The following is a 23,998-nucleotide window of genomic DNA, read 5'->3' as shown; positions in this document are numbered from 1 at the left end:
TCTGCCTCCCTTTTTTATTTTTTTTATTTTCTTATTTTATTTTTTTATTAAATCATAGCTGTGTACATTGATATAATCATGGGGCATCATTCACTAGCTTCACAGACCATTTACCAAGTTTCACATATACCCTTATAAGATGCACCACTGGTGCCTCCCTTTTTTAGATGGGGACTGAGACACAGAAGGACGGTTTTATCTCCCCCAAGGTCACACAGTCAATTCTTCCAACGTTATCCATGTGTCCTCTATCAAGGGAGAAATAAAGCCCCTGGGGATGGCTCTTTTAATTTCTTTTATTTGTAACTCAGTAAATCACCCTAATTCCAGAGAGATATCATGAAGGCTGTAGATTCCCTTGTGAGGGCTTTATCACATTTGTTTGGACTCCTAACTTACAGTCCAAATACTTCCCCTCTTGTGCAAGCATACAGTCTTCCATGTATAATAGGAAAGTTTAGTGGTGGGTGTTGTCTGTGGCTCAAGGAGTAGGGTGCCGGCCCCATACACCGGGGGTGGTGAGTTCAAGCCTGGCCCCGGCCAAAACTGCAAAAAAAAAAAGAAAGTTTAGTCGAAAAAAAAAAATCAAATGTTAATATACATTCTTTTGTGCATGGATTAATGCTACCTAAAATTCTAAAAATATTCCAGTCCTTTAGCATCCTATACATTCACAGTGTTGATTAAAATCATCAAGAGAGAATTGTTCCACTGGGAGATCTGGGATTCTCGAGTTCAGTTTCCAGCTTCTGGCTGCCAGGTCTGTGGTCCTCGCCTCTGCCTGCCATCCAGGACAACCAGGGTTCTTAGCAGCACATCAAGTCCAGCAGCAACATGCTAAGTGAGGAGATAATGGATGCTAGATTTAGTTCTAAAGCCAAGAAGCTCTACCTGCCCCACTTCTTCACTGGCAGTCCCTATACCTATGAAATGAGCCAAATGGACAGGATAATTTCTGAGAGTCACCCCTTCATGTATTTCTTACCCCTAAGTGCAATTTTCTTGTTTTGTTCAAGACTCAGTGGGACCAGGTGGATCCACCCCAGGTCTTGGTCTTTGTATCCCTCTCTGATGGCTCACCCCTTTAGAGCCCTTCACCGTAATTCATTCATTCACACTCCTGATACCACAGTTCATGACTCCTTTCTAGAGCTTACTTTTTCTCTAGCTGTTGTCTATAAATTACGGGCTGAGGCCCTCTGTTCAGCTGAGCTGACATATGCTTTTTCCCAATGCTCGGGCCTTTACAGCCTGCTTGGAAGAAGGTAAAAGACCCTTGCCCTAGAAGCCAGGAGCCAGACCATCTTAATTAGCTCATGGCAGCACCCAAGACTCATCCTAGAGATTAAGGACCCAACACCAGGAAACAGAATCTCTTAATGGCCACTGTAGACTGATAGAAACAGGAAATGTGAAAGTACTCACCAAAAGTTACAGGAGGATATTTTCTGTGTGATACATATTTCCTCATAATTGCTGAACATAAGCCTTGAAGTAATATACAGTTCTGGGATACATTCTTGCATATTATACTAGAGAGATTGTTCTAGGGAAAGTATGTTAATCCCTCAGAAGTTACTAAGTGTGTTCACAGTTCTAGGAGCACTCTGCTTTAATAAAACGCGGCTTTGGAATATAAAGATGTATTAAAGATGCAGTATGCTAACCTTCCCATGAGGTTAGAGGTGAGGCCACGCCTGTGACAATTGTCTCTTGGAGACTGTTTCTCCCTGCTAGCTGGGTCTTCTCGGGGTATCTCAGCACAGGGCAGGCCCACCTGACTTAGTTACACAAACTAATAGGCCCCCAGAGGAACCCCTGTCTTCTTACTTGTGTAAATAAGAGACTCCCAACTGAGTCTGTGATTAGGATTCCAGAGGGAAAGTTGCATATTAGTGATGGCCTTTTGTAGGTAATATCCTTCACTTTTTAAAGAAACAGCTTTATTGAGATATAGTCACATACCAGACAATTCACACATTTAAAATATACAATTTGGTGGATGTTAGTTATTACGAAAAAGCCCATGGTTCTGATTTATCTACATCCCTGCCAGCACTTGCGACTGCCTGACTTTTTGACCATAGCCATCTTCTTGGATATGAGGTGGTATCTCATTGCGGTTTTGATTTGCATTTGCCTGATGACTAGTGATATTAAACATCTTATCATGTTTATTGACCATCTAGTATGTATCTTCTTTGGAACATTTTCTACTTGTGTCTAATAAAAATATGTAGGCTAATGGAGGAAATTTTATACCAAATGTAAAAAAGAAAAGGTCTTGGAGAGCAAGGAAAATATAAGACACATTTTGAAATGGGCCAGACATTGTAGAAGCTCTTACCCAAACACAGAGGGCCAAGGGCTTCACCTGTGAAACTGACACAGAAGCCAAGATAAATAGATTTGCATGTCCATACAGCAGCAAATGCACACAGCCTTCCGTAACTGAACAAGTGTTCATATTTACGGGTCATGGCAAGGGGGGGATCGTTTTGTAGAGGTTGTGGTGAAGTTTTAAAAGGTTTACTTAATGGAAATACAAAGTATTAATGAACTAGAGATCTTTGCCTTGTCTCAGTTTTGTTAGTAAATCAGTGCGTGGCGTAGGGCACTGGGCCTCATCTTCCTCACTGGTAGGGTTAGGGTAGATTTTCTAGGACTATACAGTTATGTATCTGTTTGGGGTAAAGGGTGAAAAGGTTTAACATATGTATGATTCCTCTAAGCGGGCTTTTTCTCATGATTGTGACAATGAGGACTTCATAGGTAGAGTCCTTCTGAAGAAGAGAAGAAACAAAGACTCTGAAAAGTGTATTTAAATGTATTAAAAGGTGGAGGCAGTGCAGGGAGGGGAAAAGGTACCTGGGAAAGGTAACATTTTAACTACTTAGCAAGGATATCCTCTACACAATGCTTATGTAGCGTTTACTATGTGCTGTAGAGGGAGATAGATTGCTGTAGAGGGGGAGAGATGGTATAAATTCAAAAAAGAAGCAAGGGTTTCAAGGATACAGAATGAAAGATCTGCTCTGAGGCCATTTTCCCTCAACTCCAAGAAGTAGCAGCTGGTGGTGGCCATTATTATAAGGAATCTTCAGGATAAATGATGACACCTGCCACGGAACTCCACCAAGGCACCCGTAGGTCTCGGTAAACAGGAACTAATTAATTTTCACAGCACCCTTGTGAGGCAGGAACTAGCATGACCTTACCTTTACAGATGGAGAAGTATCAGCACATAAACATGAGTGATTCGGCCTCTGCACATAGTGAGACTGTGACAGGGCTGGGAATAAGAAATCCCAGCAACTCAACTTCCAGACTCTCATTTTGAACGTACATTCCAGTTCTTCTCCTTAGCAAAAGTATTTCCTCTTCCTATAAAATAATATTGGGTAATATATGTATCCTTGTTTTATGAGCACATAATTACTAGGCAGTTAAGAACATAAAATTATCACATTTGAGAAGGGGCCTTAGCAATCATCATTTAACCCTCTCGTTTATATATGTTTAGTTACTCACCACGGGCATAAAACTCATAGTGCCAGAATACAAATGAGAGTGGCCACTTATCTTCACTCCTGTTGGCCAGCTCTGGTTTTAGTACATTCTTCACATGGTTTCCCACTGTTTCCTTTTTCTGTGGAACACCAGTGAGTTGTATAAATGGAAAATGTCAGGGTTGGAAGTCCCCATAAAGGCTGTCAACCCCAACAATGCATCCGGTTCTTAAATCTTTCTGAGCACTCTGTCTAAGTGGTTGCCCAGAGTATGATTACACACAGCTAGTGATCTGAAAGCCACCACCTGCTGGGCAGCCCAGCCACCTCTCAGCTGCTGGGGCCCTCTCCTCCCCTTTCAGCCATCAGTCTCTGCCCATCCACCCAACATCACTTATTTGGCTCTTCCTGGGCATCTTTATTGCTATCAACTTAATGTTTTTGAAGTAAATGCTTATGAAGCCCCATTTATAGGTGCCACCAACAACAGAATGGTAAATAAGGAGAATAATCTGACAGTGGAAACTACATATAAATAGGCACTTTGAATGCAAAATGATAAAGGCTTTGGTGAAGTGCATAGAGGATATTAGGGAAACACGGAAAGTTTATTATTTATCTACTTTATATAAGCACTGAGGATCTAAAACAGTATTCCCTAAAGGGCTACAGAAATAGTCCCTGCCCTACAGAAGTTTATAGTCTAAAAGAAATACAGAATAAATACATAAATATTGACTAGTTCTCAGAACCAAGTAATTATATGTCATGAAAATATGGTGCTCCACTGTGTTACTTATAAGGTGTTGCTGCACACAAATAGACATAGCTGTTAACAAATTTAATCATTAACAATAACTCATCAGCCTAAACACTGAACTGTGTAGCTCCAGGAGGGACAGGTGAGAATAGCAGTCCTCTTACCTATAGAGCTCCTACTAAGTGCTGGGTGAACAATACCGAGCTCTGCTGCCCCTTGTGACTCACTGTTCCTTGGAGGAGAAAGACATTTATCAAATGCAAATAAATGTACAACTGCAATTCTGACAGGTGCTATGAAAGGAAATGTGTAAAGGAAAAGTCATGTGTAAAGGGGTCAGGAAGAAAATTTCTCTATGAGGACCTGACATTTTTTTTGAGGCCTGAAGGCCACACAGGGGTTACCAGACAGAAAGAGGAGGGAAGGAGAAAAGCATGGAGGCAGAGAGGTCGGGCAGAGTCTGGGGGGCTTTGGGAACTGAGAGAAGTGCTCTGGACGGAAGTGGCTGGGATGAAGGAGCAGAGCCCAGCTCAGGCAGAACCTCATGGGCCAAGGAGAGAGCGTAGGGCTCAAGTCAATGCAATAGAAAGTCACAGGAGGGTGTTAGGCAGAGATGACTCTGCTTGGGGCACTGAGAGCCATAAGGACGGTGGAGAAGTCAGTTTGTGCATACAGATGTATACCAGACCAAGTGAAGATTTTAATTCTTTCCTATTTTCTAAACTTTATGTAAATGTTTTCAATTGGAAAGTTCTTGCCATTGTTTTGTCTTTTGTCCTGCCTAAAACAGATATACCTCTCTCAAATGTCAGTCTCTCGATGACAAACATGGATGGATCAATAAGCACAAACCATTGCTCTGCAGGTCTCTTTTTTTTAAATTATTTTTTATTAAATCATAACTTTGTACATTGATGCATTTATGGGGTTCAGGGTACCCTCTGCAGGTCTTTTAATGGTCCGCTAGCTTGAGCCTCAAGCGTTGTTTGGATTTTGCTGCCATCTAGTGCATCTGAAAATGTGTTGTGTATTTGTGTTTCTGAACAGGACACTCCCCACAACTGTGCAAATGAGCAGGTGTATTTCTGCTTCTGGGATGGGAGAACCTCTGTTCTGGTTTTACTTATATGGCTTCTAAATCAACATAGAATAAGTATGGTCTTATTTATTATGCTCTCACTTTTCCCTGTTCAGTTATCTAGAGTTTCATTGATCTCTACTCTCAGGAGGGCTGTATGAGATAGACCAGTGTACCCACTGCACAAAAGTGTCTGGCTTTAGGAAGCAGGAAGCTGAGATCCAGCCTGTACTGTTTCCAAGCTGAATGGAGAGGCTTATGGCCCTTCTGGACAGGCGTCTCTGCCTTATTTACATATAGCAGTTCCAGCAGCTCTGCTATTACTCCACAATGCTTCCTACACAAAACTTGAGGCTCCCTGTTCTCCTGAGGCTTCCAGTTTTAGGATTAGTTTTCATTTCTGATTTAGTCTGTTTTTACAAGGCTCGGAAGGATCACTGGGCCAAAGTATATAGGGTCGAGCTGTTGCAGTTGGTTGGTTGGTTTTCGGTTAAGCAAGGATTTGCTCTGGACTGTTGCAATAATGCAAGTACTTTTCAGAACAGGACTGGGAATGCACGTGCTTTTGTGCTCCATTCGTTCAAACATACCAGAACGTGTTCTCTTTTCCACTGCATCCTTCATTTTAATTCTCTTCTTCTTCCAAGGTCCCAAGCCACTCGTTTCCGTTGGCATCAACCAGCTCCTTTTGACAAGCAGCAGACGTGGGCGATAGATAATGTCTACATCGGGGACGGCTGCATAGACATGTGCAGTGGCCACGGGAGGTGCATCCAGGGAGACTGTGTGTAAGTAGAGTTCTTTCTTCCTCCTGACTCATAGTCTGTCTAGAAGCTGTTTTTCTCAAAATGGCTTTGTAATCACTCCCAATTTACCTTAAGTTGTACGTTTTCCCTAAAATATGATATTGTGGTAACTATGCAGTTGCTGGATGTTGTATCTTCATTCTTAGAAGATTAGGAACTAAACAATAGCTAACTTGTCAGGAGAAGGCTGAATTACAGTTGACTGTATTTTATTTCTTTCTGTGTTTTTGTGATACACTTGAGCCTTGAAAATAACATCAGAAGAGGTTCAAGAGTTCATTATGTTCTGGCCAAAAGTAATGCATCTTAAGGATTTTTCTCACTCAGGTCTAAATACATGTAAGGCTATGCGTTTGTCCCAGTTTAGTCGGTATTCCTTTGTTGTTTGCACGAGAAAGTATGTAAATGTCCTGCCAATTTGCCAGGATTATTTCATGGAGAGGTGTTACTATATGACTCTCAGAGAACCTTAGAGTCTTTGGAAGAATCTAAACAAAGTGTATGTGTGCACAGGTTCACTATAGACCTCCTTACTTTATTTATTTTCATGCTGTTTGATGGGGTAGTATATGAATGAAGAGGCTGTGGGAGAACTCATAGTCCCTGCCCACTGATCTCACATACCTAGGAAGCCTTTCCTTCGATTAATGATTTTAGCCCATATTCAGGATGACCCTTGAGTCCCTGAGTCTTTGCTTTGGTCAGAGATGACAGTTACTATTCAAAGTATTTTCTACTGTTTGGAACTGGGCCTCTTGGATCCCTAAGTGGCTCAAACCCTCTGTTAAAAAGACCAGTTGTGTAAATTACTAGGACCTACCAGTTTACTTTGGCAGCTGTAATTGTTTATCAGCCGTTCAAAGCTGTGTCATGTAGAGAGAGGCCTTTAGTAAATTCTTTGAATTGCTTCTTTCTCTCCACCTGTAACCCTAAGTCACTCCTTTAGGAAATCCTGGAGGTAGATAATTCACAGTTTATTTCTAACCTTCCGCACTGTTAAGAGCAGGTGAATGATAGCAATCTCTGTGAAAATCAGTAATCTTTCATCATCCTGGACTAGAAAAAAGAATTGGCTTCACTAATTTGAGAACAGACTTGCAAGGGCTTTGTTTGATATTGACTTTTCCTTTCTCTTCCTCTGCACCCAGCTGCGATGAGCAATGGGGTGGCCTGTACTGTGATGAGCCAGAGACCTCTCTTCCGACCCAACTCAAGGACAACTTCAATCGAGCTCCATCCAGCCAGAACTGGCTGACTGTGAATGGTGGGAAACTGAGTACAGTATGTGGAGCTGTGGCTTCGGGAATGGCTCTCCATTTCAGTGGGGTAAATGGTCTGGCTACTCATTTCTGCATCCTCTAAGTTCCCCTCAAATAGTAGTGTCTCTTCTGAAGCTTACTGGGCAAATCAAGATGCAAAGTGGGTTACCCTGAAAGCACAACCCTGATCTGAACTTGCAACTTTATACAACTCAGTAAATACTAATTATTTCCAGCATTTTTCTACCACAAATCAGTCGAGACAGTTTTATTACCCAGTAGTGCCAGCATGGGACATGTTTAAATACACATTAAAAAGGGATTTGAATGAATTTCCACCCTGGAAGAGAATACTTGCATAGTGTGTGAGTCTTCTGTCTAGATGAAGCTCACATTGAAAACTCTTGATCTTACAAAAGATTTGGGTTTTAAGGAGCAAAACAATTCTGAAATGAGATTCAGTGGTTCCTAAACTTATTACAACAGTTAATCCTTTCTGTAAATTATTCAAGAAAGAATAACCATCAGAAATTACCAGACATGTGTATTTAAGGCATATTAGCTTGTGAATGACAGAAGCAATGTTGGAAACTTTGAGAAATTTTTCAGCTACTCTACTTTTCTGTCAAAGATGACTTTCTTTAAAAGTACAAGTTCTCTGGGGTGGTGCCTGTGGCTCAAAGGACTAGGGCACCAGCCCCATATGCCAGAGGTGGCAGGTTCAAACCCAGTCCCAGCCAATAACTGCAAAAAAAAAAAAAAGTACAAGTTCTCTGATACTCTGATTAGATAAGCAAATTAATTTTTTAACACAAAATTTATTGTCAGCTTTCTATTTCCCCAGCATACCCTACCTTAGGGTATTATTTACAATAACCATTTTATTCCAAGAGTAACAGGACAACATACAGCACACAAGGATTGGTATGATCACCAGTACTGACTGAGAGTATAGTGTTCAGATCCCCTTATAAGCTTAGATAGAGCTGTAAGTAGCCTGGCTTTCCACATGTGTTCAACTAAAAAGTATCTACCATCAACATAAATTAACATAGATGCCATTAAAATCTACTATAAAAGTTTAAATTAAAAGATTACAACTATTCCACAGTTGCAAAAGGATTAAAAATGTCCACTGGACTCTCTAAAGGCTTATCAATATTCTCAATTAATGTGAATAGTTTAAATTGTCCTCTAAAGAGGAACAGGTTGGCTGACTCAAGCCAGATATCTGCTGCATACAAGAATCCCATCTTACATTAAAAGACAAATATAGATTCAAGGTGAAGGGATGGTCATCTATACTCCAGGAAAAATAGAAAGCAGAAAAAAGCAAGCGTTGCAATCCTATTCGCAGATGCAATAGGCTTTTAACCAACCGAAATAAGGAAGGATAAGGATGGACACTTCATATTTGTTAAAGGTAATACTCAATATGATGAGATTTCAATTATTAATATTTATGCACCCAACCAGAATGTACCTCAATTTATAAGAGAAACTCTAACAGACATGAGCAACTTGAATTCCTCCAGTTTCATAGTAGTTGGAGATTTTTAACACCCCTTTAGCAGTGGTGGATAGATCCTCCAAAAGAAGCTAAGCAAAGAAATTTTAGATTTAAACTTAACCATTCAACATCAGGACTTAACAGACATCTACAGAACATTTCATCCCAACAAAACTGAATACACATTCTTCTCATCAGCCCACGGAACATACTCCAAAATCGACCACATCCTAGGCCACAAATCTAACCTCAGCAAATTTAAAAAAATAGGAATTATTCCTTGCATCTTCTCAGACCATCATGGAATAAAAGTTGAACTCAATAACAACAGGAACCTGCATACCCATACAAAAACATGGAAGCTAAATAACCTTATGCTGAAGGATAGATGGGTTATAGACAAGATTAAAAAGGAAATCACCAAATTTTTGGAACAAAATAACAATAAAGACACGAATTACCAGAACCTCTGGGATACTGCAAAGGCAATCCTAAGAGGGAAATTTATAGCACTGCAGTCTTCCTCCAAGAAAACGGAAAGAGAGGAAGTTAATAACTTAGTGGGACATCTCAAGCAACTGGAGAAGGAAGAACACTCCAACCCCAAACCAAGCAGAATAAAAGAAATAACCAAAATCAGAGCAGAATTAAATGAAATTGAAAACAAAAGGATTATACACAGATCAATAAATCCAAGAGTTGTTTTTTTTTTTTTTAAAAGATCAATAAAATAGGTAAACCTTTGGCCAACCTAACCAGGAAAAAAAGAGTAAAATCTCTAATTTCATCAATCAGAAATGGTAATGATGAAATAACAACAAACCCCTCAGAAATTCAAAAAATACTTAACAAATACTACAAGAAACTCCACTCTCAGAAATATGAAAATCTGAAAGAAATCAACCAATACCTGGAAGAACGCCACCTACCAAGACTTAGCCAGAATGAAGTGGAAATGTTGAACAGGCCTATATCAAGTTTTGAAATAGCATCAACTATACAAAATCTCCCTAAAAAGAAAAGCCCAGAACCAGATGGCTTTACGTCAGAATTCTACCAAACCTTTAAAGAAGAACTAGTACCTATATTACTGAACCTTTTCCAAAATATAGAAAAAGAAGGAATATTACCCAACACATTCTACAAAGCAAACATCACCTTGATCCCCAAACCAGGGAAAGACCCAACAAGAAAAGAAAATTATAGACCAATATCACTAATGAATATTGATGCTAAAATACTCAATAAGATCCCAACAAACAGAATCCAACAGCACATCAAAAAAATTATACACCATGACCAAGTGGGATTTATCCCAGGGTCTCAAGGCTGGTTCAATATATGTAAATCTATAAATGTAATTCAGCGCATAAACAAACTAAAAAATAAGGAACACATGATTCTTTCGATTCATGCAGAAAAAGCTTTTGATAATATCCAGCAACGCTTCGTGATCAGAACACTTAAGAAAATTGGTATAGAAGGGACAGTTCTTAAACTAATAGAGGCCATCTACCGCAAACCCACAGCCAATATCGTATTGAATGGAGTTAAATTGAAACCATTTCCACTTAGATCAGGAACCAGGCAAGGTTGCCCATTGTCTCCATTGCTCTTTAACATTGTAATGGAAGTTTTAGCCATTGCAATTAGGGAAGAAAAGGTGATCAAGGGTATCCACATAGGGTCAGAACAGATCAAACTTTCACTCTTCACAGATGATATGATCGTACATCTGGGAAACACTAGGGATTCTACTACAAAACTTTTTGAAGTGATGGAGGAATACAGCATTGTCTCAGGCTACAAAATCAACACCCATAAATCTGTAGCCTTTATATATACCAACAATAACCAAGCTGAAAAAACAGTCAAAGACTCTATTCCTTTCACAGTAGTGCCAAAGATGAAATATTTGGGAGTATACCTATCAAAGGATGTGAAAGATCTCTACAAAGAGAACTATGAAACTTTAAGAAAAGAAATAGCTGAAGATGTTAACAAATGGAAAAACATACCATGCTCGTGGCTGGGAAGAATCAACATTGTTAAAATGTCTATACTACCCAAAGCAATATGTAATTTTAATGCAATTCCTATTAAAGCTCCATTGTCATATTTTAAAGATCTTGAAAAAATAATACTTCGTTTTATATGGAATCAGAAAAAACCTCTAATAGCCAAAACATTACTCAGAAATAAAAACACAGCAGGAGGAATCATGCTACTAGACCTGAGACTGTACTATAAATTGATGGTGATCAAAACAGCATGGTACTGGCACAAAAACAGAGAAGTAGGTGTCTGGAACAGAATAGAGAACCAAGAGATGAATCCAGCTACTTACCATTATTAGATCTTTGACAAGCCAATTAAAAACATTCAGTGGGGAAAAGATTCCCTATTTAACAAATGGTGCTGGGTTAACTGACTGGCGACCTGTAGAAGACTGAAACTGGATCCACACCTTTCACCATTAACTAAGATAGACTCTCACTGGATAAAAGATTTAAACTTAAGACATGAAACTATAAAAATACTGGAAGAAAGTGCAGGGAAAACTCTTGAAGGAATCAGCCTGGGTGAATATTTTATGAGGAGGACTCCCCAGGCAATTGAAGCAGTATCAAAAATACACTACTGCGACCTGATCAAACTAAAAAGCTTCTGCACAGCCAAGAACATAGTAAGTAAAGCAAGCAGACATTCCTCAGAATGGGAGAAAATATTTGCAGGTTATACCTCCGATAAAGGTCTAATAACCAGAATCCACAGAGAACTCAAATGTATTAGCAAGAAAAGAACACGTGATCCCATCTCAGGGTGGGCAAGAGACTTGAAGAGAAATGTCTCTAAAGAAGACAGAAGCATGATCTACAAACACATGAAAAAAAGCTCATCATCCTAATCATCAGAGAAATACAGATCAAAACTACTTTGAGATATCACCTAACCCCAGTAAGAGTAGCCCACATAACAAAATCCCAAAACCAGAGATGTTGGCGTGGATGTGGAGAAAAGGGCACACTTCTACACTGCTGGTGGGAATGCACACTAATACATTCCTTCTGGAAGGATGTTTGGAGAATACTTAGAGACCTAAAAATAGACCTGCCATTCGATCCTATAATTCCTTTACTAGGTTTTTACCCAGAAGACCAAAAATCACAATATAACAAAGACATCTGTACCAGAATGTTTATTGCAGCCCAATTCATAATTGCTAAGTCATGGAAGAAGCCCAAGTGCCCATTGACCCACGAATGGACTAGCAAATTGTGGTACATGTATACCATGGAATATTATGCAGCCTTAAAGAAAGATGGAGACTTTAACTGTTTCATGTTTACATGGATGGCAACATTGTCAGCGGAACATATTCTTCTTAGCAGAGTATCTCAGGAATGGAAGAAAAAGTATCCAATGTACTCAGCCCTACTATGAAGCTAAATTATAGCTTTCACATGAAGGCTTCAACCCAACTATAGCACAAGACTATGGGGAAAGAGCCATAGAAGGGGAAGGGAAGGGGGAGGTTAGGGTGGAGGGAGGGTAATGGGTGGGGCCACACATACGGTGCATCTTAGAATGGGTACAGGCAGGCAGAATACAAATGTCTGCATACAATAACTAAGAAAATGCCATGAAGGCTACATTGAACAGTTTGATGAGCATAACCAGCACATTGTACCCCTTGATTGAACTAATGTACATAGCTATGATTTAACAATAAAAAAATAAAAAAGTAATAAAATGGGGTTTTATCAAATGGAAAAAAAATTACAACTATTATCTCTAATTGTAAAGTTAATGAAATTTTCAGAAGTAGCCATTTTAAAATTTCATAAATAAAATGGTCATCTCAACATGTTATCATATTAATAGTTGATGCCTTTTAAAAATTTTAATAAATGCCTATGAAAAACTAGAAATAGCTTAATAAAAGCATAGAACAATTACTTCAATTTCAGCCCAAATCTTGCTTGTTAAACAAAAATAGACAATGGTCTTAGAGCACATGGCCCACTGAATCCTGAAATTCCAAACTTCAGCAAACATCTAGGTAACGATTATGTATGGGGCACCATGCTGGGAGGTAGCATAGTAAGAGAGATGATAAGAAATTCAGTGCGATATCATGTCACTGTATTACAAGTGAAACTTAAAAGAATGAAAGCCAAGGAAAATCTATAATCTGCGAACAAGATTCCTTATCACTGCTTTTTGTTTTTTTTTCATTCTGCTTCTTTTCCTTAGGGTTGTAGTCGATTGTTAGTCACTGTGGATCTAAACCTTACTAATGCTGAGTTTATCCAGTTTTACTTCATGTACGGATGTCTCATCACACCAAACAACCGTAACCAAGGTGTTCTCCTGGAATATTCTGTCAATGGAGGCATCACTTGGAACTTGCTAATGGAAATTTTCTATGACCAGTACAGTAAACCTGGGTTTGTATCCTTTTTTATTGCTGATAGCTAGTAGGTTGAGCACATATGCATTGTAAGGCCTGCTAGCAATTAAATAGGGGACTAAAGGAGACCTTGAACTTAGTACAGGATGGCTCTGGGGCTGACATGAAGGAAGGTTTCTGTGCTGGGTAAATAACTGGTTTGGATTTTTATTTTAAGAATAAATAGTTTTTATATCCCAAAGTAAGATGAAACATGCTACCACAGTGCCAACAGGGAATAAACCTGGTGTGAAACCCCATAGAAATTAATGAATATGTGGTAATTAATTTCAACAACATTTTGGGGAAATGAGAATAAAAACCAGTATGTATTTGTTTATAGAGTGTCCGCTCAGTTTTAGAGAATTTTAGACTCAGAAACAAACATGAGGAAATGTAAACATCCTTAAAAAAACCTAAGACTATTTTAAAAATAGATGTAGTGTAAGGGTCACTAAAAATATATATATATATTCTTGAGGGGCTAAGAACAATTACTATGACCAATTAGAAATGTGATAGAGGTTGTTTTAAAAAAAAGGGGGGTATATTCATTAAAGTAGAAGAGAAGAGGGAGGAGGAGGGTAAGAAAAGAGAAGCAGGAGAGAAGGGCAAGAGGGACTGGAGGCTAGAGAGAAGAGGAGAAAATAGAAGAAAGACGGCCCAATCAAGAAATAGAAATAATTCCTTAGTGCACGACCAGCCAGGTGGCAGGCTGAAAAATTGAACAAAATAAAAAGAATCTGGACGAGGTGCAGTGGCTCATACCTGTAATCCCAGCACTCTTAGAGGCCAAGGCGGGTGGATTGCTTGACCACAGGAGATCAAGACCAGACTAAGCAAGAATAAGACCCTGTCTCTACTAAAAACAGAAAAACTAGCCAGGTGGGCACAAGTAGTCACAGCTACTCGGAAGGCTGAGACAGGGGGATCTTTTCTTAAGCCCAAGAGTTTGAGGTTGCTGTGAGCTATGACGCCATGGTACTCAACCCCCAGGGTAAGACTCTGTCTCAAAAAATAAAATAAAAAAGAATCTGATAAATGATCATTTAAATGTAATATATCAGTTAAGAATAGATTCAACTACACATGACAGAAAACCCAAAATAAAAGTTATTCCCTCTCTCTGATGTAAATTAAGTCTCACAAAAAGTAGCCCAGGACTGCCGAGGTGGCTCTGCAAGTACCAGTGACCCAGCTTCCTCCTGTCTTATTGTTCTGCTGAACTCAACATGTGACTTGAGTCTCAAGATCAAAACGGGCAGCTAGCTTCCCCAAATTTTAGGCAGTAGAAGGAAGATGGGGCAGGAAGGGTGTGCTGTCTCTCTGTAAGGACACTTTCTGACAGGTGCACAGACTTCCATTCACATTCCATTAGCCAGGATCCAATCACCTAGCCACACCCAGATGCAAGGAAGGCTGGGCATATCTTTATTCTGGGTAACTAGTCACCTCCATTAAAAAAAAAAAAAAGGCGGCGCCTGTGGCTCAGTCGGTAAGGCGCTGGCCCCATATACCAGGGGTGGCGGGTTCAAACCCGGCCCCGGCCAAACTGCAAAACCAAAAAATAGCTGGGCGTTGTGGCGGGCGCCTGTCGTCCCAGCTACTTGGGAGGCTGAGGCAAGAGAATCGCTTAAGCCCAGGAGTTGGAGGTTGCTGTGAGCTGTGTGAGGCCACGGCACTCTACCGAGGGCCATAAAGTGAGACTCTGTCTCTACAAAAAAAAAAAAAAAAAAAGGAAGGAAGGAAGGAGAACAGCAGTTGAGTAAATACCAGCCATCTCTGCCCCAAGCAAAAATTTTAAATCCTGCACTTGCATTAAAAATGTGCTCACCTAGCAGTAGGAGATAGCAGACAAGCCAGGTAAGCTGTTTCCTTGGTCTTTATGGAGGAGGACTCTCGGGTCTGAGTTTTTAAACACTTAAGCAGCATAACAACATGGAAAAGGAAGTTGTGTCTCTGTAGGGTAAGAGCAGAACTCTCTGATCTACTTTGGTTCTCTGAAGGAGAAACAAATTGACTAAGGAACAGTGCTCATAATTTATTTAGACTTTCAAGAAGCGTTGGATGAAATTCCACTCCAAAGGTTTTTAAAATGTGGTTCAGTATTTATCAGAGAAAAAAAACCTAAATTAGGAATAAGGAAGAGAAAATACAGGTAAAAGATCATTGCATGGGGTGAAGAAGTGTTATTGTGCATCCCTCCAGAAACTGATAGATTTCTGGTACTATGAGATTCATTTTTAAATGTTAATTAAACATGCCAAGTCAATGGAGGTAAAATTTTAGGAAGATCTCTCAAGGTGAGCATACAAAAAAAATACAGATGCAGATGAACTTCAAAATTGAGATGCATGAGAAAATGAACTTTGGAAAAGGGTTCTGCCTAAAGGATGATGGTCTCCTAGCTGGCAGACTCACACAGGTGAGGGCCTATGGGTCACACTTTCTAGTCCACACTTTCCTTCCCTAAAGATCCATTAAGCTGTCATGGTCCAAGGGGTGCACAAAATGGTAAGTATCACCCAAAAAAAGCGCACTGTTTAAACCAAGTGTTAGAAATACAACTAGAAGCATCCTAAGTTCAAATGAATCTTGGTTAGTCCCCATAACCCTTGAAATTAAAAGTAACATAGATTTTTAAAAAATAATAATAAAAGAAAAATACTTTATGCAGAGGATAATAAACCTGAAAAAATTATTTTCCCCAACAGGCCTCATGGGTTGTGAATATACATTCAAAAGCCCTTGGTACATTTCTGGGTTTTAATGTATCATTGTGATTAAGGAGAATTTTAGACCATGTTTCTAATTTATTATGGTTCACATTGGAGCATGTAGCCACTTTTCCATGTCTGTCCTTGGTGACTGAGTCCAGGATAGCATGCTGGGCCTGTAAGCATTACAACATTTCTTACTGTAATGTTTTCAACAAAACATACAAGTAAACAAAGTCAATGTCTGCACCCCAACATGGATAACACACCTGTTGTCCTGGGACAGAGAGCCCAAACATCTTGTCACAATCCAGTGTACATATTCTAAGCCAATTGCTGACACTCATGGGACTAGAATGAAAAAGTGTCAAGGGGAGGACACAGATGAAACCAATCCCTAGGTGGTAGGAGAAAAGTCAGACTTGGCTGATGTCTACCATCGTGCGTGTACTCTTCTAGGCCTGAGGTACTGCAGGTATGCAGAAAACTATGGAGCCTTTCTACGGCCATCCTAAGGACAGAGCATGCAGATAGTTCCAGGGTGCTTGAATTTATTTGCATTCTGTTTGCCCAGTTTAGTTACTACTAAGATTTCATAAGATATGGCGTGAGATAGTTGACAAGGGTTTTTTTTCTCCACCTCCCATCCCGTCATATTCTTATAGATTTGTAAACATCCTTCTCCCTCCTGATGCTAAAGAGATGGCTACTCGCTTCCGCTGGTGGCAGCCGAGACACGACGGCCTGGATCAGAATGACTGGGCCATAGACAATGTCCTCATCTCGGGCTCTGCTGACCAGAGGACTGTCATGCTGGACACCTTCAGCAGCGCCCCTGTGCCCCAGCACGAGCGCTCCCCAGCCGACGCCGGCCCTGTTGGGAGAATTGCCTTCGACATGCTTATAGAGGACAAAACTTCAGGTACATTTTGCACTCAGGCTAAATAAAAATCCCCTGGAAATGCCGTTTGGATTGTAGTCTTTTCAGAAAAGTGAAATGTGGACACTTTTCAGATGTTCAAACAGTGTAGAAATAGGGAAAGTAGTATTATCCTTTGGTTCCTCGCAACCTTCTGGGTTGACCTTGTAACTAAATCTTGTCTTTCATTCGAGCCAGCTAGTGTGTTTTAATAGATACCATTCTACAACTTTATTCTCAGAATACTTTTCTGCCAAAACTTTCATCTCTGTGTATCCTGTTTTTTACTTTGGCTAGAAAGCCACCATTTCCCAGTCATTTGTTTTAACATCCAAAGATAGATGTTTTGTGTGGGGACAGGTCGGACACATGTTTCAGATCGTGTCCCAGGTCTTGCTTGTTACCCTTCATTCTAGTAGGAGTATTTGGTGATGCTGGTGAACCAGGAAGGGCCCCTTTATGCCATTCTCATTGTTAATGTCTTTTCATTTTATAACACTATCCTGGTCCCCTTTTTTTTAAAGTGGTATCTTTGTCATGCCACATATTTGGTTATAAAACATGATGTCTTCACATAAGCCAGTGATACTGAACTCTGTATGTCATATCCACACGGTATCCAAAGAGTACAGAGAGAGATGATGTAGATTCAGACACACCCAACTCAGCCCCAGCACCTTGCACAGAAAAGAACATTTGGATAATTTAACACTAATAAGACTGATAACAACTTTCCAGTAGGATGGCGTATGCTGGGGGGAAATTGAAATTTGAGGAATTTTAATAATTTTAAATACTTTTATTATAAAATGAATACCTGTGCAAAGTGTGAAATTGAGAAAATACAGAAAATCTTGAGGATTAAAGTAAAAATCACTCAGGGGATGACCATTGTTAGTATTTTGGTATATATTCTTAGAGTCCCTTTTTTGTATGCATTTACATAAACATATTTTTGATAAAATTATCTTAAATTATATATCTTTGTAGCCTGATTTTTCATTTAGAATTAAATTCTTACCATTATTCCATATTATTATCTTTGAAAATAAAATTTTAACAGCTATGCAATATTTCATAAAAATTTACCTTATTATTTTAATATTACTTTAATTTCATTAATTTACTTATTAGTATATCAGGTGAGGTAACTGTAAATACTTATATCACAGTGAGGTAACTGTAAATACTTATTTTAAAGCACCCTTGTTTAAAAAAATACCTTGTAAGTAGAAAAAACTCAAAATGTACTTCACCTCTACAAAGTCGTCTTATTCTCTTAAAGTTATTAAAGTTATAGATCTGACTCAGAACTTTGCTGAATTACCCATTTATTTATAACCACTACTCATCCTGTGTAGTGGTTATATAAGTGAGTTTACAATTAAATAATACTGCTTCTGCATGAATAAAAGCAAACACAGACTAGTTTTTCAAGTATCTAAAACACTGATTTTTACTTTAGGCTTAACTGATGATATACAATGAAGGAACAGATTTTCTGCCTCCTCTCTGTCTTTCAAAAATGGTGTTATCCCATGATTATATCAATGTACACAGCTATGATTTAATAAAAATAAATAAATAAAAAGAAAAATCTCTTTCTGACAAAAAAAAAATGGTGTTATCAAGAATGGAGAAGCAGGGGAAAGGAAGAGCAGAGAGAGGGAAGGAGGGAGGGGGTGGGGTCTTGGTGTGTGCCACACCTTTTGGGGGCAAGACCCGATTGCAAGAGGGACTTTACCTAACAAATACAATCAGTGTAACCTGGCTTATTGTACCCTCAATGAATCCCCAGCAATTAAAAAAAAAAAAAAAAAAAGAATGGAGAAGCAGGAATCCAATGTACTCAATTCTAATGTGAAGGCAGTAGATGACCTAATACATGGTGTGGGGGTAGGGGAATGAGGAAGCGGGAGAGGGGATTGGGGAGTCACAGTGTATGGCACACCTCTTAGGGGCAGGACACAATTATAAGAAGGACTTTACAAATGCCATCAGTGTAACCTAATTCTTTGTACTCTCAATGAATCCCAAACAATTAAAAAAAAATGGTATTACTAGAAACTGCAACACACACTTGTAGAAGTAATTTTTGATACTGCAAGGAGAGACTGCTAAGTAAGTTGATTAACTTAAGCCTTTCCTCAGGACTGCACAGTTCTAGCATAAAATGAAATATGGACCCCAGAATGAAAAGGCCCAGAGTATTCTTTTTATTATTATTATTATTATTATTAAATCATAGCTCTGTACATTAATGCGATCATGGGGCACAATACACTGGTTTTATAGACCATTTGACATATTATCATCACACTGGTTAACATAGCCTTCCTGGCATTTTCTTAGTTATTGTGTTAAGACATTTATACTCTACATTTACTAAGTTTCACGTGTACCCTTGTAAGATGCACCATAGGTGTAATCCCACCAATCACCCTCCCTCTACCCATCCTTCCCCCCTCCCTCCCCTTCCTCTCCCCCTTCCCCATATTCTTAGGTTATAACTGGGATATAGCTTTCATAAAAGCCATACATTAGTTTCATAGTAGGGCTGAGTACATTGGATACTTTTTCTTCTATTCTTGAGATACTTTACTAAGAAGAATATGTTCCAGCTCCATCCATGTAAACATGAAAGAGGTAAAGTCTCCATCTTTCTTTAAGACTGCGTAGTATTCCATGGTGTACATATACCACAATTTATTAATCCATTTGTGGATCCATGGGCACTTGGGCTTTTTCCATGACTTAGCAATTATGAATTGGGCTGCAATAAACATTCTGGTACAAATATCTTTGTTATAATGTGATTTTTGGTCTTCTGGGTATATACCTAGTAGAGGAAATATAGGATTGAATGGAAGATCTATTTTTAGATCTCTAAGTGTTCTCCAAACATCTTTCCAAAAGGAATGTATTAATTTGCATTCCACCAGCAGTGTAGAAGTGTTCTCTTTTCTCCACATCCATGCCAACATCTCTGGTCTTGGGATTTTGTGATATGGGCTAATCTTACTGGAGTTAGATGATATCTCAAAGTGGTTTTGCTTTGCATTTCTCTGATGATTAAGGATGATGAGCATTTTTTCATATGTCTGTAGGCCGTGCGCCTGTCTTCCTCAGAGAAGTTTCTCTTCAAGTCCCTTGCCCAGCCTGCAATGGGATTGCTTGTTCTTTTCTTGCTAATACATTTGAGTTATCTGTGGATTCTGGTTATTAAATCTTTGTCGGAGACATAACCTGCAAATATCTCCTCCCATTCTGAGGGCTGTCTGCTTGCTTTACTTACTGTGTTCGTGGCTGTGCAGAAGCTTTTAAGTTTGATCAGGTCCCAGTAGTGTATTTTTGAAGCTGCTTCAATTGCCCGGTGGGTCCTCCTCATAAAATACTCGCCCAGACCCATTTCTTCAAGAGTTTTCCCTACACTCTCTTCTAGTATTTTTATAGTTTCATGTCTTAAGTTTAAATCTTTAATCCAGTGAGAGTCTATCTTAGTTAATGGTGAAAGGTGTGGGTCCAGTTTCAGTCTTCTACAGGTCACCAACCAGTTCACCCAGCACCATTTGTTAAATAGGGAATCTTTTCCCCACTGAATGTTTTTAACTGGCTTGTCAAAGATCAAATAACAGTAAGTAGCTGGGTTCATCTCTTGGTTCTCTATTCTGTTCCAGACATCTACCTCTCTGTTTTTGTGCCAGTACCATGCTGTTTTGATCACTATCAATTTATAGTATAGTCTGAGGTCCAGTAGCATGATTCCTCCTGCTTTGTTTTTGTTTCTGAGTAATGTCTTGGCTATTTGAGGTTTTTTCTGATTCCATATAAAATGAAGTATTATTTTTTCAAGATCTTTAAAGTATGACAGTGGAGCATTAATAGGGATTGCATTAAAATTGTATGTTGCTTTGGGTAATATGGACATTTTAACAATGTTGATTCTTCCCAGCCATGAGCATGGTATGTTTTTCCATTGTTAATGTTTTCAGCTATTTCTTTTCTTCAAGTTTCATAGTTCTCTTTATAGAGATCTTTCACGTCCTTTGTTAGATAAACTCCCAAATATTTCATCTTCTTTGGCACTACTGTCAATGGAATAGAGTTCCTTAACTGTTTTTTCAGCTTGACTATTGTTGGTGTATATATAAAGGCTACCGATTTGGCCCAGTGTAATCTATTGGAATTAAAATTTCTGTGCACTTTAACTCTTGAGTCCCGTATCTGCGATGTAGGATTAGATGTGACTCCGAATCCCAAGGAGTGAAAACACAGATACTGGTATCACAGGTGCTATTTGAATCCAGAGAAAAGTTGCTTGTTGTTATACAGGCACATGTTATGCTCAGACAAAAATCAGAAATATGGGCTGACTTACAGTGAAACTGGTCTCTTCTCTTGATCCTCTAAGGTCATCAACTCTGCTGCTTGCACAGTGTCACCAAGCCTCCCGCTGCACCTGTTCATCTCCAGATTCATGTAGGGGCTAACCAGGAAACTTTTAGAGAAAAGCAGGGTGTATAAAATCAAATTGTATCATAAATTAAAAGCAACAAATATGGGCGGCGCCTGTGGCTCAACGGAGTAGGGTGCCGGCCCCATATGCCAGAGGTGGTGGGTTCAAACTCACCCCTGGCCAAAAACTGCAAAAAAAAAAAAAAACAAATATTATGAGTTTAATTTCTAACTTTTCTGGGATAAAATTGTGATATAAATTCATCTCTTCCAGAAGAGAAAAGGAATTATGAGGAGGTGTGTAAATGTGTGTCAGAGAGACAGACAGAGGCTCAATGTTTAGAACGGTCCCTGCACCAGTCAATTTACAGTCTTGCTGCTTAAGTTTTTTAGATTCTTCCAAATCTATTCCTCCAATAATTTTTAATAATTGAGTACATTTCCTCAAAGCATAACTGTTTATCAGGTTTAGAAAAGGAGTCAAGATTTATTTTAAAAGATGTATATCCAGAATACTTAAATATCCATACCCAAATAATCAAATATTAAGAACATTACAGTATTCTGTTAGAGATCATTCTATTTTCTTAAATAATGTCTTTACACAGTGTAACCTGGCTTATTGTACCCTCAATGAATCTCCAACAATAAAAAATAAATAAATAAAAATAATGTCTTTATGGTACTTCTTGCCAAATTAAGTATGGCTTCACATTCAGGACTTAAAACTAGTCTTTATAACAAATTGCACAATGAAAAGTCTTATTCTTTTTTCCTTTTTTTTTTTCCAGGAAGGCTTAATTTTCTTGAGCTATTACTTAACCTCAAAAATCATTTGTTTATATCATTAAATAGGATCGTTACCAGGATCTGGGGAAGGGAGAGAAGGGAATCATTTTCCAATGGGTATGAAGTTTTTGTTATATAGGATGATTAATTTCTAGAGAGCTACTATCTAGAGTGAACAATATGGTATTGTGTGTTAAAATATATTAAGAAGATATGAATCATGTTAGATGTTCTTACCAAAAGAAAGAAAAAAAATCAAAAACTAAGCCACACACACAAAAGAGCATAAGGAAATTTTTGGAGGTGATGGATGTATCTTGGTTGCAGTGATAGTATCATGGATGTTATGCATGCGTCCAAACTCATCAAGATGTATATATATTTTTTGCTAGTAAAAGCTTGTTTTATTGAAAAGAACAATCACACCAAAAAACATCATTTTTGTTTCTATCAAATAATGCAGGTAACATTATGTTTTTCCTGTTGCTTTGACTGTCAGAAAGTTTGATCTAAATTTAATCATTATGTTATTAATCGTACCTTTTCTGTGTCCCTTCATGTTACTCTCTTTTCTTCTGGGATGATAGAAATGTTTTGGATGATTAATACCTGCAGCTGTAAAAACTTAATTAAACAAAGATTTATGCAGTTCACTGCAGCTTAATTATACCTCACTTTAAAAATGTACAAGGTTAAATATTACTTCAGATTTTTTTTTCAAAGTATTAAGAGATTATAAATGGTTTGGGTTACATGGATCACTTTTGTAAGGCTTGAGTCACAGCTGTAGCCTACCATCGAAATAGTGTTCATTGTACAATGTGTAAATTTTTATACATCAATTATCCCCTGGTAAAGCTATAACAAATTTCATTACAAGCTTTTTAATTATCCAGATAACACTATGAGAATTTGGCAAGTACTTAATTCTCTTTCCCGTCATGTTACTAATAATTCTTTCTTCTTTAGAAGCTTCCTAAAAAGTTAACTCTGTCAAAAGTTAGATATCCATTTCCCTTTGATTTTTCACTTATAATACATACAGCACACACTCTTTTTTTGTAAGTGTAGGCTAATATCTACAATTGTGTGTGTACTAATTAATATCAGACAAGTAGGAATATCTCAATTCCCCTAATATTCATGTTCCTAAAACAATGGGTTTACAATAGTGTTTTGTGTATGGATTGTATGTAAAATATTATGAGATATTTCTATTTAAAATAATTCTAAGCTCTTGCTTCAGGTATTTTTATCATAAATTTTGCATAAGATTTTTGGATTTTGTTTAAGTGAATGAGCACTGGCTATTCCATGACGATTGCACAGTAGAAAGATTCTGTGACTCTCCTGATGGTGTTATGATCTGTGGCAGTCATGACGGGCGAGAGGTATATGCGGTGACTCATGACCTGACTCCCACTGAAGGCTGGATTATGCAATTCAAGGTAAAAATGTTACAGTCTCAATTATGTAAATAACCACGCATTAGCACTCTAACAAATCAAAAACATTTTATTTGCAGTACAACAAATCGAAGATCATCTAATAGTTCATTAACTTAACGTATATGTTGAAAAATAAAATGTAATATAAAGGCAATATACAACTCAGCTGTATATTACTTAATGATTAAAATGATTTTTTTCCTGAACTATTTCAAGGTAAAACTTTCTTATAAGAATAAATGTGTTGGGTGGCGCCTGTGGCTCAGTGGGTAGGGCGCCAGCCCCATATACCGAG

General features: G+C 38.4%; 1 protein-coding gene across 1 annotated transcript in view; it reads left to right on the top strand.

Annotated features, from left to right (window-relative positions):
* RELN (reelin) overlaps positions 1-23,998 on the top strand; it is a 533,405-nt gene that overhangs the window by 476,623 nt on the left and 32,784 nt on the right. The window contains exons 47-51 of the mRNA XM_053609340.1: positions 5,995-6,135; positions 7,302-7,479; positions 13,180-13,373; positions 16,758-17,014; positions 23,549-23,703. Coding sequence (XP_053465315.1) covers positions 5,995-6,135; positions 7,302-7,479; positions 13,180-13,373; positions 16,758-17,014; positions 23,549-23,703 — 925 coding nt within the window. The remainder of the gene's footprint in view (positions 1-5,994; positions 6,136-7,301; positions 7,480-13,179; positions 13,374-16,757; positions 17,015-23,548; positions 23,704-23,998) is intronic.

Source organism: Nycticebus coucang, chromosome 11 (assembly GCF_027406575.1).
Source record: "Nycticebus coucang isolate mNycCou1 chromosome 11, mNycCou1.pri, whole genome shotgun sequence".
NCBI classification, from domain to species: domain Eukaryota; kingdom Metazoa; phylum Chordata; class Mammalia; order Primates; family Lorisidae; genus Nycticebus; species Nycticebus coucang.
The sequence above is the reverse complement of the archived record's forward strand: the minus strand, read 5'-3'. Positions and strand labels throughout refer to the sequence as shown.